The following is a 17608-nucleotide window of genomic DNA, read 5'->3' as shown; positions in this document are numbered from 1 at the left end:
GCCACTGACGTGTCAGCCTTCAGCGGAAATTGCCGTTTTCTCGTTTGGTAAGTTATCAACATTCAAGTAAAGATTTCTCTTATTTTTTGACCGATTTCCATGATTCGTGCAGCAAATTGTTTGTAAATAAAAACACTACGCACGTGACAGAGTACATTTTGCATTTTTATCAAGATTATTATGTCAGTAATTATTTAAAATACAGTAAATGAGATTTTTTTGGATAGTAGGAAAAAGTACATATAACAATAATATGGATAATGATAAGAAAAAAGTGGGTAGTCAGCCTTTTACTTTAACCATTTGAGGATCACAGTAAACTTTTTGGGACTGAATCTGATCATTGGTATTTGTGTCATCTTTAAAAAAAACATTGTTGCAGATGTCAACTTCACCCCCAGACAACCCCATTCAGCAAGAAAAACACCTTCTAAATAAACCTGAATTCACACTATAACGTTTTCTTTAATTTCCACGTATTTTCCCTACCAGGGCCCTTAAGGAAAAGTTGGATAAGAGCGGATATGGAGACGGGACAGCGCGAGTATAGCTCTTTTCCCGTATGTCACAACTAGGTAAATACACACACACACACACACACACACACAGGTCAGAACAGGAGAAAAGGAAGTTTTTCTGGAGAGTGATGGACATGGACCTAAGGAAGTGGTACAGAAGGGAAGAGGAGACAGCTTGAAGGTGGCATACACTAATGTGAACAGGTTAATATCATCAATGTTAGAAATAGGAGATTACCTGAGCCTGAGCAAGGAAAAAACAGGTGTTATGGGGATTATGGAAACCAAATTGTCTGGTAGTATAGATGCATTTATCATAGGGGATGGTAAATATAATGTATGGATGAGAAATAGAGAAAATAAACAAGAAGTGATGCTATTGATGAAAAAGAATTGACTGTGGAGGGGGTCACCTATGGCGAAGGGGAAGCGGAGGTCTTAAATGTGGGACTAAGAATGCAGGGGAGGATGCAGAAATATTGTAGTGGTGTATGTCCCTCCAAAAAAACAATTCATGGACAGAGGAATTGTACAAGAAGAAGCTGGAAGACACATTGGATTCCCTAAGGAGATTGCTGGAAAAGGATAAGATTCTGATAATGGGGGATTTTAATTGTAAGGAAGTGTCATGGGAAAACTGGTCAACGGAAGGAAGTGAAGCTTCATGGGGGAACAAGGTTTTGGAATTGGTTATAGATAACGTCCTCACACAGTGGGTGGAGGAAAATACAAGATTCAGAGGAGAAGACGAGCCATCTAGATTGGACTTGATAATCACCAGGGAGCCGGATATCTTAGAGGAGATGAACTATAAGAGCCCTATAGGGAAGAGCGATCACGTACTTATCGAGTACATATTACGAGAAGGAGGTAAAATAATCAGGAATGAGGACTACAGGAAAGAATGGTTTAACTTTAATAAGGCAAATTTTGAACAACTTGGGGAACATTTTGAGGAAGCACAATGGGATACTTTTTTTGAGGCTGATAATGTGGAGGAAAAATGGGCTATCTTTCTATGGATTTACAATGAAGGAGTGGAAAAGTGGGTACCAAGGATGAAAGAAGGCCGGAAATCAAGAGAAGAGTGGTACAATAGAAAGTGTGTAGATGCCAAGCAGGAAAAGGAGAAGGCATGGAACAAATGGAGAAAAAATAGGAGGATGGATCTATGGAATGAGTACAAAAGGAAGAGGAATGCTTATGTCAAAGTAGGAAGAGAAGAAAAAAGGAATTTTGAGAAAAATATTGTAGATAAGTGCAAAGACCAGCCAAAACTGTTTTATAAGTTCATAAATGGAAAGTTGAAAAATAGAGATGTGATTCAGAAAGTTAAAGTTAATGGTGAAACTTTTGATAGTATAAGTGAAATAGTAGAAGTGATGAATAATTGTTTGCAAACAGTGTTCACAAGGGAGAGTGAGTTTGAAGGTGTAGATGCAGTGCCGGGGAATAGAGTGGGTCTGGAGAGAATACACACATCACCAGATGAAGTTAGGAAATTATTGGAAGAACTGGATGCCCCGATGGGGCCTGATGGTCGGCCCAGCCCGTTCTGGCGCAGGCGAGTGTTTTATAGTGGCGCCATCTTGCGTTGGCTCATGCTGCCCTCCCAGAGCTCATCTTTAATCCTAGAAGCTAGAGTCCGGGTTGATAGGTGGTCTTCTGGATGGTCTATCAAATTGGGTGCTAAAAGAGTGTAACCAGCAAATAGCTGGAAAGTTGAGCAACTTGATTAATGTCTCACTAGCACAAGGGAAGGTACCAAGAGACTGGAAGAGGGCTAACATCGTCCCAATACATAAAGGAGGAAGTAAGGAAGATCCGTTGAACTATAGGCCAGTGTCATTAACAAGTGTAGTAGCAAAGATGTGTGAGAAAATTATAAAAAACAGATGGGTGGAGTATTTAGAAAGCAACAGTATATTAACAAATAGTCAATTCGGATTCAGAGGAGGGTGATCTTGTGTAACTAATCTGATAAGCTTCTATTCAAGAGTAATTGATATAATACAGGAAAGGGACGGTTGGGCAGATGTGTGTATCTGGACTTAAAGAAGGCATCTGATAAAGTACCACACAAGCGATTAATATGGAAACTTAATCATGTTGGAGGTCTGGGTGGTTCAATATTGGATTGGATTGTGGACTTTTTGACGAAGAGAGAAATGAGAACAGTAATCAGGAATAATAAATCAAGCTGGATGGAAGTGACCAGTGGAGTCCCCCAAGGATCGGTGTTGGCTCCGATTATGTTTGTAACTTATATTAATGGCATGACAGAAGGGGTGACAAGCTATATGAATATGTTTGCTGATGATGCTGAAATAATGAGGAGGGTGGCTAATGAAGAAGACTGTGTAGCCCTGAGCCAAGATCTCGATAGAATAAGTGAATGGTCACGCAAATGGGAAATGACATTCAGTACAAAGAAATGCAGCGTGATGGAGTTTGGTAAGAGCAGTAGACAAATATCGGGGAATTACTTTCTGAGTAATGAAAGAATCATGAAAAAAAACAGAGGAAAAAGATCTGTGAGTGACAATAACAGACAAGTTATCCTTTGGAAAACATATAAATAGGATAACTGGGGAAACATACAATCTTCTTAGAAACATAAAAGCAGCATTTACATATCTAGACAAAGAAATGGTGAGGAAACTAATAACATCGATGATACATATGAGACTGGAATATGCAGCATTAGTGTGGTCACCTAGATTGAAGAAAGAAATTAGAAAGTTGGAAAGAATACAAAGAGCAGCGACTAAATTACCAGAAACTCTGAGAGAACGTACTTATGAAGAAAGACTGGAGAAATTGGGACTAACAACACTGGAGAGCAGAAGAGAGAGAGGGGACCTAATAGCATTGTACAGGATACAAGAGGGATTGGAGAAATTGGACAGGGAAGACCTAGTGATACGTGACAGAAGTGTAACAAGAGGCAATGGTAAGAAATTGAAAAAGAGTGACTGTAGGAGAGACATCAAGAAATACAGATTTCCATACAGAAGCATAACAACATGGAACGAACTTGACGAGGAGACTGTGTGCAAAAACGATTCATGAATTTAAAGCCAAACTGGATAATAAGTGATAATAAGTTCCTCACCAACGACTGTTGCTTAAATTACAGGCTCACGGAGTAGAGGGTAAAGTTTTGAACCGGGTCAAGGCGTGGCTTAGCAATAGGAAGCAAAGAGTGCAAATCAATGGTAAAAGATCTGACTGGGGATGTGTTACGAGTGGGGTCCCACAAGGTTCGTTATTAGGTCCACTTTTGTTTATTATTTACATCAATGACTTAGATACAGGAATTAGTAGTGATGTTAGTAAATTTGCAGATGATACCAAGATTGGTAGAGTAATTGAGTCGGATCAGGACGCTAGTATTCTCCAAGGTGAACTCAACAGATTGTATGACTGGGCGGATAAATGGCAGATGGAGTTCAACGTAGGGAAGTGCAGTATTCTGAGTGTAGGTAGGAACAACCCCTCACATAACTATTGCTTAAATGACACTCTCATAAGTAGGTCTGGGTGCGAGAGGGATTTAGGGGTCTTAGTGAGCTCTGATCTCCATCCAAGGGCACAATGCATTCAAGCTAGAAATCGAGCTAATAGGGTACTGGGATTTATTTCAAGGAGCGTAAGCAACAGAAGCCCCGAAGTCTTCCTCAAACTATATTTAGCATTAGTTAGACCTCATCTTGACTATGCGGTTCAGTTCTGGTCACCTTACTATAGAATGGATATCAAAATGTTAGAATCGGTGCAGAGGAGGATGACTAAGATGATTCAGGGGTTGAGAAACTTGCCATACGAGGGAAGACTCAAACAGTTAAACTTGCATTCTCTAGAAAGGCGAAGGGTGCGTGGAGACATGATTGAGGTTTATAAATGGATGAAGGGCTTTAATAAGGGAGAAATTCATAAGGTTTTGTTGATAAGAGAACCGGGTAGGACACGAAGTAATGGGTTTAAACTGGATAAATTCAGATTCAACAGGGACATAGGCAAAAATTGGTTTACTAACAGGGTGGTGGATGAGTGGAATAGGCTTAGCAGTCATGTGGTGAGTGCCAATACAATTGTCACATTCAAAAATAGACTAGATAAATTCATGGACAGCGATATTAGGTGGGGTTAGATACACGGGAGCTTAGGGTCAAAGGAGCTGCCTTGTACAGGCCTACCGGCCTCTTGTAGACTCCTGCATTCTTATGTTCTTATGTTCTTATGGAGACGATTCAGCACGAGCCTAGTACGGCTCTTTTCCTGTATTTCACAACTAGGTAAACACACACACACACATACACACAGAAGGGGAAATGGGAAGGGTGTGTGGAGGGAGGGGCAGAAATGAGTCATGTCATGTACTGACCAAAGCCCTGACCTGACTCTCCCTTAAGAACATAAGGAGACTGCAAGAGGCCGAATGGCCTTCACAGGTCAGCTCCAGATTCCCCCCACTACCACCTGTCATCCCTCTGCCACTCCCTCCCCACACCCTTCTCATTTCCCCTTCTGTGTGTGTGTCTGTATGTATTTACTTAGTTGTAGTTTTACAAGGCCTGGGCTTTACGCTCGTGTGGTCCCGTCTCCGTATCTACATTTATCCAACTTTTCCTTAAAGCTTTGTACACTCCTCGCCGATACTACGTCCTCACTTAGTCTTTTCCAGACCTCTATATTTCTTTGCGGAAAGCTATATTTCTTTATGTCTCTCAAGCATCTTCCCTTCCTCCATTTTTTACTGTCCTCGTGTGTGTGTGTGTGTGTGTGTGTGAGTGTGAGAGAGAGAGAGAGAGAGAGAGAGAGAGAGAGAGAGTATTCTATATCAGGAATAGCCTATCAGTAGCTTCTGTAAATATAACAAGAAAAGCTATGATTATACTACTATTATTTTTTATATGGTACAGCACTTCAAAATTCTCTCTCTCTCTCTCTCTCTCTCTCTCTCTCTCTCTCTCTCTCTCACACACACACACACACACACACACACACACACACACACACACACAAACACAAACACACACACACACACACACTTGTATGTATCTCTTATCATCATCGCTGTCTATTCTGTGCTGATTATTTTTCCTGAACAATAAAATTAACAGCAAGGTACATGATGCGTGTGTACGATAGTTTGGCGAGTGGAGATGTCTCCATTCTTTCTCCAAGCCTGTGACGAGCGAGAGAGAGAGAGAGTTACTTTTTTTTTTTTTTTTTTTTTTTTATTTCCACTAGCATCTTTTCACTCATTCTTCATTATTGATTTACACTATTGACTCGGTACCAGTACTAAGTGTTCATGAGTGTTATCGTTGTTCAGATAAGTGAGTACGATGCTGGATGTTAAAGGTGCGAAAATTTGAAAGCATCGGATCAGATTGGGTTAAGTAGCTTTCCATCCAGTTTTTCATAATCCCATTCAATCCTCCTTTATTCTCCAGCTTCCATAGTAGTCTTGTATGTGGAACTTTGTCAAACGCCTTCTTCAGGTCCAAGTAAACACAGTCAACCCATCCGTCCCTTTCCTGCATTTTGTCTGTCACTCTTGAGTAAAAGCTCAGTAAGTTTGTCACACATGAGCGCCCTTTTCTTCAGCCATACTGTTTACTTGTGATTATATTATGCTCTTCTTGAAATCTCGTCCATTGTTACTTTATCACTTTCTCACATATTTTACATACTACACTGGTCAATGATACAGGTCTGTAGTTCAGGGGTTCTTCCTTTTTTCCACTTTTGTATATAGGGACCACTTCAGCCCTCTGCCACTCCTTTGGTACTTACCAGTTGTTATTGAGCATTTAATGATGTCATATATCGGTCTAACCAGCTCATTTCTGCATTCTTTCAATATATACCCTGAGACTCCATCCAGTCCTACAGCTTTCCTCTCTTCCTGCTCCCCCAACAACTAATATATCTCCTCTTTATTTACTGTAACTTCTTCCATATGAATATTTATCTTGTTTTCTTGTGGCTCATTAAATATTGATTCATTAGTAAAAACTTGCTGGAATTTTTGTTTAGTAACTCCGCCATGTCTTTAGGTTCATCGATTGTCACATTCCCATCGCTCAGTCTTTCAATTGTTTCTCTTGGTTTAACCCTTTCATTGCTAAGCGCTCGCAATGAGACTATCCCCTCAGGCGCACTCGGGCACCCCAGTGGGGGAAGGGGATCTCTTTTAACCACTATATCTCAAAAACTATTCATCACAGCTACAAAACAAAAACACCATTGGAAAGAGGAGGCCAAGATCTATACGAATCAGTAATGTAAGCCTCTCTTGCGAAAGTACAGGCACGTTCAGGGGGTGTTGCCTGTGAAGACATATATTTATATGTGTGCGACAGTCAGCCGTAAGGCAACTACTGTAGGTCTCTTGATGATGGGGTGCTGGTAGGGCAGTATTGCCAACTGCAAAATTTACAACTATTTGGTCAAAATATCAGTCATGTGATAGGTGAAGCTATGCAAAAATGTCGCTATATTGGTCAACAATTAACATCCACCAGTTGCTCGTCCGTAGATTTTCCGCGCTGGGCTGACATGATTTTCCACCAAATTTAGTGAAGAACCCACTCAATTGGCAATCCTGTGTTGTGTTGTGAGAATTAGTGTTGGAACACTCTCATACACGGGAGATTTGAGTGCAGCTGGAGGTCGCAGCGAGCGTTTAGCGCCACCAGCAAATACGCCTAACGCCCGTTGCAAGCGTTTGGCAATGAAAGGGTTAATCTTACCATTTATGAATCTATAAAATAGTTTAGGTTGTTCCTTGCACTCTTCCACAATATCCTTTTCATATCCCTTTTCTTCTTCCTTCTTTATTTTCACGTATTCATTTCTCGATACCTTAAAAAACTTCTTTATTATTATTATTATTTATTTATTTATTTATTTATTTATTTTATTTTATTTTTTATTTTTTATTTTTTTTTCCCCTCAGCACACCTTGCATCAAACCAGCCCTTTTTTTCCTTTTTTTTTAGGCCTGTATTCTGGTACAAACTTCTTCACCCCTGTTTTATATGCCTCCATAAAAATATCATACTTTTCTTGCACTTCACTTGTTCCCATTAGCTCATCCCAGTCCAGCTCTCCGTAATATTTCCTAAGATTTTCCACGTCTGCCTTCCTATAGTTTAGCCTTTTCTTTAATATGATTCATCCTCTTCACTTCCTTCCTCCTCCATTTCTATCTCTATGAGTATGTGGTCACGCTTTCCCAGAAGGCATCCGTACCTTAATTCATCCTTCAAGTGTATTCCTCTTGTTAACCCCAGGTCCAGTCTCGCTGGTTCATCGTCACTTCAATATCTTGTTTTTCTTCACCCTTTGCATCATCAAGTTTTCCATCATCAATCTTAACAATCTTTCCCCCCATGCCATATCTCCACCACCGCTTTCAAACATCTCCCAATCTACCTCTTTACAATTAAAATCACCAACTAATACGTAGTACTCTTTTGTTTGCCTTGAGTATTCTACTTAAACTCTGAATGGTATCTTCAATCATGATTTCATGTTCTTTACTCCATGAGTTTGTTCTAGGTGGTACATACGCTGTTGTGATCGTCATCCTTTCTCTGTTTTTGTTCTCCAAATTTACACACTCACTATTTCTGCTTTTCCTTCTCCTTATACTACTGATTTTACTAATAACTCCTTCTTTGTCATTATCATCACTCCTCCACCACCTTTGCCCACTCTATCTTTCCTCCATACATTGTACTTTTATCAAACACTATTTGGATGTCTTCATTTAGTTTAGTTTGTTAGGCATACTATCATTGGCTCCTTCTCTTGTAGGTAGTCTTGTAATTCCAGCTTACTAGATATTAGTCCGTCTACACTTGTATACATTAGGGATGTACCAATACCAAACTTTTCACCGATACCGATACCCCAATATTTGACCGATACCGATACCTGTGCACTGTTTTATATATATATATATATATATATATATATATATATATATATATATATATATATATATATATATATATATATATATACCACAATTCCAGCAGCTAAAGGGCAATATCGAATGTTAAGAAGAAAAAAAAGACCCACGACTCGTTGTTCCACCATACGAGTAGGAGGGAAGAAAGCGAGGGAGGAGGCGCCACGTGAGGTCTAGTTGACTCAGCTAGGTTAGCTTTAACTTAATTGCCATACATTTAGACTGTGAAGAAATCCCCAGACCCTGGCAGCGTCCCCCGTTGCGGGGCGACTGTCTGACTGACTGAGGCAGGCAAATGAGGCGAGTGGAGGGGCTCCGCCAGTCCCGAGCCGAAGCTAATGAACCTGTATTGTACGCGTCCGTGGTAACAAAGGCTATACTGTATACTAAGTATTATATACTTGCATTCAAAGTAATATGAATCATCGTTTAAAGTGAGGAGAATTAAATCGCGGGAAATTCCAAACCATATAATAGACCTATCATGATACTAGATAATTACACTTTTCTAATACTTTTTCAACAATTTAAAAAATACAATTTCTATTGAACAAAATTATTTGCAACGAGTGACATGCGACGTACTAAACTCCTTCAAGTATCGATAATATCAGCAGAAAATCAGCTGATACCGATACCGATACTCTTAAAATGTGCCGATACCACCGACACCGATACCGATACATCGGTACATCCCTAGTATACATCACATTCAATCCCTTTATTGTGTTGATCTTGTCTAACTTTCGTTCTCTTTCATCTTCTCCCTTCTGTACCACTTTCTGACTCGATCTCCCATAACTCTTCAAAAAACACCACTTTTTCTTCTTCAGATCTTACATTATTTCTGTCTTTTGCCTCTGTTAGTAATTCATTCCATTTCTCCCTTTCTTCTTAATTTCTGTGTGTGTGTGTGTGTGTGTGTGTGTGTGTGTGTGTGTTCACCTATTTGTAGTCTACTGGGCCCGAGCTAAGCTCTAATAGTCCTGTCTCCATATCTACATTCATCCAGCCTTTCCTTCATTTGGTGGACACTGCTCGCCTCCACCACCTCTTCCCTCAAGCTCTTCCATGTATTTTCCTAGTTGTAATTTGACAGGGCCTGGGCTTACGCTCGTGTGGTCCCGTCTCCGTATCTATAATTATCCAACTTTTCCTTGAAACTTTGCACACTCATCGCCGATACTATTTCTTCACTTAATCTGTTCCAAACCTCTAATGCTTCTATGTGGAAAACCAGGGTTGGCACTTTAAACCAATAAAAAACCAGTGTTTTAAACCAACTAATAAAACCATTTTTTTTTCTTTTGTGTGTGTGTGTGTGTATCTTTGTTAGTTTCATCAGTATTGTGGTTTTAACTATATATAAAATCTTAATTATGTACAGCAGGGTTGGCAGTTTAAACCAGGGGTGTCAAACTCAAAACCCTTCGAGGGCCAATTCATACTCTGAAGTGCCGTCATGGGGGCCAACAAGGGTAGAAAATACATTGACAAGATTGAAGTTACCATGATACCGCGGGCCATTTATGACTATCCCGCGGGCCATGAGTTTGACACCCCTGGTTTCAACCAAAAACCCATCAATAAAACCAGTGGTTTTTTTAATCTTTTTTAGTTTCATCAGGTATTGTGGTTTTAATTTTTTATTATGCACAGTCATTTTACTAACACCAGGATGAAAATGTCAGTTGGTAAACTCAAATCTCTATTCAAGTGCTGTAACTTCAAAGTAACTGAAAACATAATTTAGTACATTATATAAATAAATATATTTGCCACTTCACTATACAGCAAATAAATTGTTTCAAAAAGATCCTTTCCAACCATGCTTACAGAAAAATACTGGTAGCTAAATTATGTGTAAATATATATGCAGTACAATACTTATTCATACTTACTGTTTTCTGAAACTTACTGAGCAAATGCATATAACATACAGTACTGCACTAAGCCACAGAAATCAGGTATGTGTAATTTATAATGGAGTACAACAAATTTATATTAATTCCTACAGAGCAGTTATGTATTTCATACAGTACTGCACTGATCCATACACACACACACACACAAAAAAAAAAAAAAAATGGTAGTTAAATTTCAGTGGCATACAAAACATTTATATTTGTAATATACAGGTATAGAAAGCAAAGAGCAAGTCTGTATTACTGAGCAGTAAGTGCATCACTGAGAAACCCAGCTTAACCTTGCATTATATTTTCCATAGGCCCATTTGAGCTGGGGCTATGATAGAAACAACACGAACAATACGCGTTATGCGGTGATCAGGAACTTTAGGTCCTGAAACGGTACCAAGAGGAACGGTACCCTCATCTGATGTGTATAATGCTTTTTTTTTATGTTTTATTCACTAGATATATCATAGAATCTGGTCAACGTCTTTGACTTTCAGCACCTTATTATGAATATAAATGAAATGATATTAAAAACACCCCTGAATATACCAAAAATTATGCCAAATGAGGTTAGGCATAAAACTAAATTTCCAGTATGCCAACCAGGCCTGGAATATACCAAATTGGCATAATTATGCCAAACCTGGCAACCCTGGGGGGAAGGGAAAGAGTGACTCACGATTCTAGTCATTCAGAGCTGCAAGCTGCGGTCGGGAGCAAGGTGCAAAGTGATAGTGTTGTGTACCGGTAGTGTATTACTGTAGCAGCGAGGTATAGTGTAGGGGCGGCGTCGTGAATGCAGTCATCACCGAGGGGGGGGGCACTGTCCTGGAAGCTGCAATGGTAATCGTCTCCTGAATAATTGCCAGGACCACTATTCTAATGATTTTCAGTCCTAGTGACTATTCTCATTAATAACTCAGAATAAGTATTACTTAGGTTCTAGCACAGTAGATATTAGATGCATGCTGTCCATGTTGCATGGTGACACTGGCGTCTGTGGACTGTAAATTGTACACACGTACAGTCTGTGTATGCTAAGGCGGCCATTGTTGTTCAGTCATCATAACAGTGCCCCTAACTCCGGGGAGCGCGATGCAGTGGTAGTATGCGGTGCGGGATATAGCCAGGAAAGCCCCCCCCCCCCCCTCTCTCTCTCTCTCTCTCTCTCTCTCTCTCTCTCTCTCACACACACACACACACACACACACAACTGTTTTTGTAGCATTCAATTGGAAAATTGGAAGAGGTCTTTCATGTTTTACTACTCTTTAACATTGCAATTAAAAAGCATGTTAGAGAAGCTGCATTTTGCCTCTTTTACAGACTGTATGAAGATCAAATGAATATATTGCTAAATCCATCTCTAAATCTATCTATAACTCCTTCTCAAACTCATATATGTATATACGGATAGAATTACTGGAATAAAAAAAACTGAAAAGCAAAAAAAAAAAGAATGTTGTTTAAACCCAAAAAAAATGGTTTAAACTTCTTCTGTTTTTTTTTTTTTTTTTTTCCAGACCTGTGGAAAACTATACTTTTTTTGAGTCACTCAAACAGGCTCCTTTATTTAGTTTATTTCCATGTCCTCTCAGCCCCTGCATTCTCACAGTAGAGAAGAGATCATCTCTATCCACCTCATCAAATTTATTTACCAACTTATGCAGTGTGATCAGATCTCCTCTCTCCCTTCTTTGTTCCAGTGACGTCAAGTCCATCTCCCTCAATCTGCCTTCATATGTCATATTCAAGAGTTCTGGGACCATTTTAGTTGCAATTCTCTGTATCCTTTCCAACTCTCTGATATCCTTTTTGTGAGGCGACCACACAACTGCAGCATATTCGAGTTTCGGTCTTATCAGTGTTGTTATTATTTTCTTCATAATTTCCTTGTCCATATAATGGAATGATACCCTTATATTTTGCTTCATCCTGTAGGTTTCTCTAAGTTACTTGTTTATGTGCTTTTCTGGGGATAGTGTGTCTTGCATCGTTACTCCCAAATCTTTTTATTCATGTACCACCTTAAAGTTTTCTTCTCCCATCCTGTATATATGTTTTCCTCACTCTTTTTTTACTTCTCATTTCCATAACATGACATTTATTTGCATTAAAATCCATCTCCCATAACTGGCTCCATCTATACACACTATCCAGGTCTTTTTGCAGTTCTTCAGAGTCTTTCTCCTTCTTCACTTTTCTTATTAACTTTGCATTGTCCACAAAAAGGCTCATATAACTTTTTATACCCATCGGCATATCATTATTATATATTATGAACATTATTGGTGCCAGAACTGAGCCTTGATTTCTCTTCTCTAATCACCGTTCTCATTTCTCTTCCTGTTAAATAATCCTTCATCCACTGTGTGTGTGTATTTACCTAGTTGTAGTTTTACAGGGCCTGGGCATTATGCTCGTGTGGTCCCGTCTCTGTATCTGCATTTGTCCAACTTATCTATAAAGCTTTGCACACTCCTCGCTGATACTATATCCTCGCTCAGACTGTTCCAAACCTCTACATTTCTTTGCGGGAAGCTATACTTCTTTGTGTCTCTCAAGCATCTCCCCCTTCTCAATTTTTTACTGTGTCCTCTTGTATTTCTGCTTATGTTTCCTTCTGTTAGTAGCAGTTCTTCATTATCTACTTCATCTATTTTGTTTAATAATTTATAAATTTGGATTAGGTCTCCCCTTTCTCTTCTTTGTTCCAGTGTTGTTAAGTTCATTTCCTTTAATCTTTCCTCGTATATTAATCCCTCCAACTCTGGGACCATTTTTGATGCCATCCTCTGTATTCTTTCTAGTTTCTTTATATGCTTCTTCTTATGGGGGGACCACACTACCTCTGCATATTCTAATTTTGGTCTAATCATGGTAGTGATTAGCCTTCTCATCATGTCCTTGTCCATGTAGTTAAATGCTACTCCAATATTTCTCACCAAGTTATATGTGTCTCTAAAGATCCGATTTATATGACTCTGGTTGATTATCTTCCCTCATCACTACTCCCAGATCTCTCTCTTCATGCACTTTTTTAATGTTTCACCATGTCCCATTTTGTATATCCAGATTGGTCTTGTTTCACTTTTACCCATTTCCATAACATGACATTTTTTCACATTAAATTCCATCTCCCAATCCATACTCCATTTCCAAATTTTGTATAGGTCTTCTTGCAATATTTCACAATCTTCTTTGTTTCTTATATGTTTTTGTAGTTTAGCGTTGTCAGCAAATAGGTTTATGTAGCTATTAACTCCTTCAGCCATGTCATTTACATATACCAGGAAGATTATCGGTGCTAATACTGAACCCTGTGGTACTCCGCTTTCTACATTTCTCCATTCTGATTTTATGTCCTTGACCACAGTTCTCATCTCCCTTCCCATTAGGTAGCTTGCCATCCATTTTTTCATATTTCCTTTCAATCCTCCTTTATTTTCCAGTTTCCATAATGGTCTTGTATGTGGAACTTTGTTAAAGGCCTTTTTCAAATCTAGATAAATACAATCAACCCATCCATCCCTTTCCTGTGTTCTGTCTGTCACTCTTGAGTAAAAACTGAGTAAGTTTGTAACACATGATCGGCCCTTTTGAAATCCATATTGTTTGCTGGTAATTAACTTATGCTCTTCTAGAAATTTAGTCCACTGCTTCTTTATTATTTTCTCACATATTTTGCACAAAACACTTGTCAGGGATATGGGTCTGTAGTTTGAAGGTTCATCTTTCCTTCCACTTTTATATATGGGGACCACTTCAGCCCTTCTCCACTCATTGGGCACTGTACCTGTTGCTACTGAGCATCTTATGATGTCGTATATTGGAACAATTAATTCATCTCTACATTTTTTTTAAATACACCCAGAGACTCCATCCGGTCCTACTGCTTTTCCCTCTTCTAGTTCTCCCAGTAATTTATAGATCTCTTCTTTGTTTACCATAATCTCTTCCATATGAACTTCTATTTTATTCTCTTGTGGCTCAATAAAGATTGTTTCTTTGGTAAAGACTTGCTGGAATTTTCTATTTAATAACTCTGCCATACCTTTAGGGTCATTGACTTCCACATTCCCGTCTCTCAGTCTTTCTATTGTTTCTTTCGGTTTAGTCTTCCCATTTATAAATCTGTAAAACAACTTGGGCTATTCTTTGCGTTTTTCCACAATATCCTTCTCATATCCCTTTTTTTCTTCTTTCCTTATTTTCACATATTCATTTCTCGCCATTCTGAAGTCTTCTTTGTTTCTTTGATTCTTCCTTCTTTTTAATCTTTTCCATGTTTTGTCCCTTTTTTCTTTTGTGTTTGCACATTTGGCACTAAACCAGTCCTTCCTACCCTTAACTTTGGGTCTGTATACGGGTACATATTTTTTGACACCGGTGTTATAGGCTTCCATAAAGATATACTTTTCTTGTACAGTAAAACCCCGATTATCCGAAAGCGGATTATCCGAAATTGATCTGGATAATGCAATTAAAATTTTTTTTTTTTCTATACTAAAACGTTATAAAACATCAAAAATAAATAAAAGTAACTACATATGTACTATATTAACACATTTAAAATTGATAAGAACAGTTAAAATGAATATGCTTTCTAATACGTATTGCCGAAATAGCTTGTAACGAATAGATCAATGTATTAGACAAAAAACATTAAACAAACTCTCAACAACACCACGTCCGCACCTTCGCCCCAGCAAGGACGTAGGTGCGGCGAACGAACAAACTACTGCACGACTACTCTCACACCGTACTCTCAAGACAACGACACAAACACGACTCCCCTCTCCACTCCATGCCACATTCCCCTTCCAACATACGAGTTGCGCGATAATATGAGTCATCATACTGTGTCTCCACCTGCACGATGCATCAAGGTCACACTTGCAAGCTTGCACAACCATTCACAATCGCACTCTGCAACATTCACAATTCAGATCTGCAACGCTCACAAGTATCAACATACACTGGTCCAGACAAGGAGACACACAGACAAACACACAATAAAACATTTACATCACATGTTTTAAGCGTACTACTTTGTTTAGCGTAGCGTGTGTTTGTTTGGTTTCATTGTTTACATCGTCAGTCGGCGGCAGTCGCAACGCCACAATGCCGACGATCAAAATGGCGGCCATAAATCCGGATTATCCGAAAAATCAGCTTATCCGAAAGAGGCTTCCCCCCTTCCATTTCGGATAATCGGGGTTTTACTGTACTTTATTTTTTCTCAGTAACTCATCCCATTCCACTTTCTCGTAAAACTCCCGAAGGTTTTCCATGTCTGTCTTAATATAGTTTAGCCTGTTTGATTTGTAAGATTCGTCCTCTTTAGTAACCTCCACTTCTGTATCAATCTCTATGGTTACATGATCACTCTTGCCCAGTGGACATCCATACCTTAGTTCATCCTTGATGTGTATTCCTTTTGTTAGTACTAGGTCCAGTCTTGCCGGTTCATCGTCACTTCTATATCTTGTATGTTCATTCACTCTTTGTGTGTGTGTGTTTTTATTTACCTAGTTGTGACATACAGGAAAAGAGTTATGCTTGCACTGTCCCGTGTGTGTGTGTGTGTGTGTGTGTGTGTGAGAGAGAGAGAAAGGAGACTTGTTTGAAAGACAAAGAAGTACAGTTTTCCACACAGGAGAGTGGATACATGGAATGGACTCAGCAAAGACATTGTTGAAGCGGGCAGTGTCCATAAAATGAAGGAAAAGCTGGACAAATATTGATTGTGAGACAGGACTGTCCGAGCTTGAGCTCAGGCCCTGTTCACTACAAATAGGTAAACACACACACTGAGGAACTTTGTGATGGCGGAAGGAGGCACAGGACTTTGAGTGGGGGGAGTAAGAGGAAGAGGAGTAGCAGCAGGATGTGGAAAAGCATGAAGAGCAATAGGGATCAGGGCGAGGCAAGGGTGATGGTGTAGACGGGGCAATGGGGGAGGGAGGGGAGGGGGGAGAAAAAACTGAGTACTGGGAGAGTTGTCGACCAAATACCCTTTAGTACATGGTTGACTGAACTGAACTGAACATATCACGGTGTAGGGACTGCTCTTATAAATGCATGATAAATATTTACCATCATATATAGGTATCATAATATTGATTTACCCATTACCTTATTTACATTAATGATATAAACAGATTTACTGTTATTGGAATATTTCCACAGGAGTGTTGGAGGCAGCGATGTGCCCAATGATACTGCTCATCAAACTCTTAAGTCTCTGCTTGTTTTGGTGAGTGTTATGTAGGATGGAGTGTGTGTGTGTGTGTGTGTGTATTTACCTAGTTGTAGTTTTACAGGGCCTGGGCTTTATGTTCGTGTGGTCCCGTCTCCGTATCTGCATTTGTCCAACTTTTCCTTAATGCTTTGCACACTCCTCGCCAATACTACATCCTCACTTAGTCTGTTCCAAACCTCTATATTTCTTTGTGGGAAGCTATATTTTTTTATGTCTCAAGCATCTTCCCTTCCTCAATTTTTTACTATGTTCTCCAGTGTTCCTGGTGGTAATTCCTTCTTTTAGTAGTAACTCCTCGTTATCTACTTCTTCCATTTTGCTCAATAATTTATATATTTGTATTAGGTCTCCCCTTTTTCTTTGTCCTAGTGTTGGTAAGTCCATTTCCTTAAGTCTTTCCTCATATGTCAATCCCTCCAGCTCTGGAACCATTTTTGTTGCCATCCTTTGTATTCTTTCTAGTTTCTTTGTGTTTCTTCTTATGGGGAGACCACACTGCCTCCCCATATTCCAACTTTGGTCTGATCATAGTGGTAATTAATTTTTTCATCATATCCTTACCCATGTAGTGGAATGCTATTCCTATATTTCTCACCATGTTATACGTATCACCGAATATTCGATTAACATGACTCAATGGCTGTTTATTATCTGTGTGTGTGTGTGTGAGTGTATATGTGTTAGTGTGTGTATTTGCTCAATCTGTATTTGTCCAGCTTTTCCTTCATTTTATGGACACTGCCTGCTTCAACAATGTCATTGCTAAGTCCATTCCATGTATCCGCTCTCCTGTGTGGAAAACTGTACTTCTTTGTCTTTCAAACAAGTCCCTTTTCTCAGTTTCTTGCTGTGTCCTCTTAGTTGCCTCCCCCTTCATCATTTCTATCCAACACGTTCATTCCACTTGTATTCCTGCACA

At 39.2% G+C, this 17608-nt stretch overlaps 1 protein-coding gene across 25 annotated transcripts in view; it reads left to right on the top strand.

Moving 5' to 3' along the window:
• Positions 1–17608, top strand: part of LOC126990579 (uncharacterized) — a 277009-nt gene that overhangs the window by 157872 nt on the left and 101529 nt on the right. For 21 of the 25 annotated variants that reach the window (XM_050849194.1, XM_050849197.1, XM_050849212.1 and 18 more), the window contains one exon: positions 16617–16683. The exons of the other annotated variants lie outside the window; for them this stretch is intronic. In XM_050849194.1, coding sequence (XP_050705151.1) covers positions 16617–16683 — 67 coding nt within the window. The remainder of the gene's footprint in view (positions 1–16616; positions 16684–17608) is intronic. 25 annotated transcript variants of the gene reach the window in all.

This window comes from Eriocheir sinensis, unplaced genomic scaffold, assembly GCF_024679095.1.
Source record: "Eriocheir sinensis breed Jianghai 21 unplaced genomic scaffold, ASM2467909v1 Scaffold178, whole genome shotgun sequence".
Lineage (NCBI taxonomy): Eukaryota > Metazoa > Arthropoda > Malacostraca > Decapoda > Varunidae > Eriocheir > Eriocheir sinensis.
Note: the sequence above shows the minus strand (reverse complement) of the source record. Positions and strands in the feature narration are given on the sequence as shown.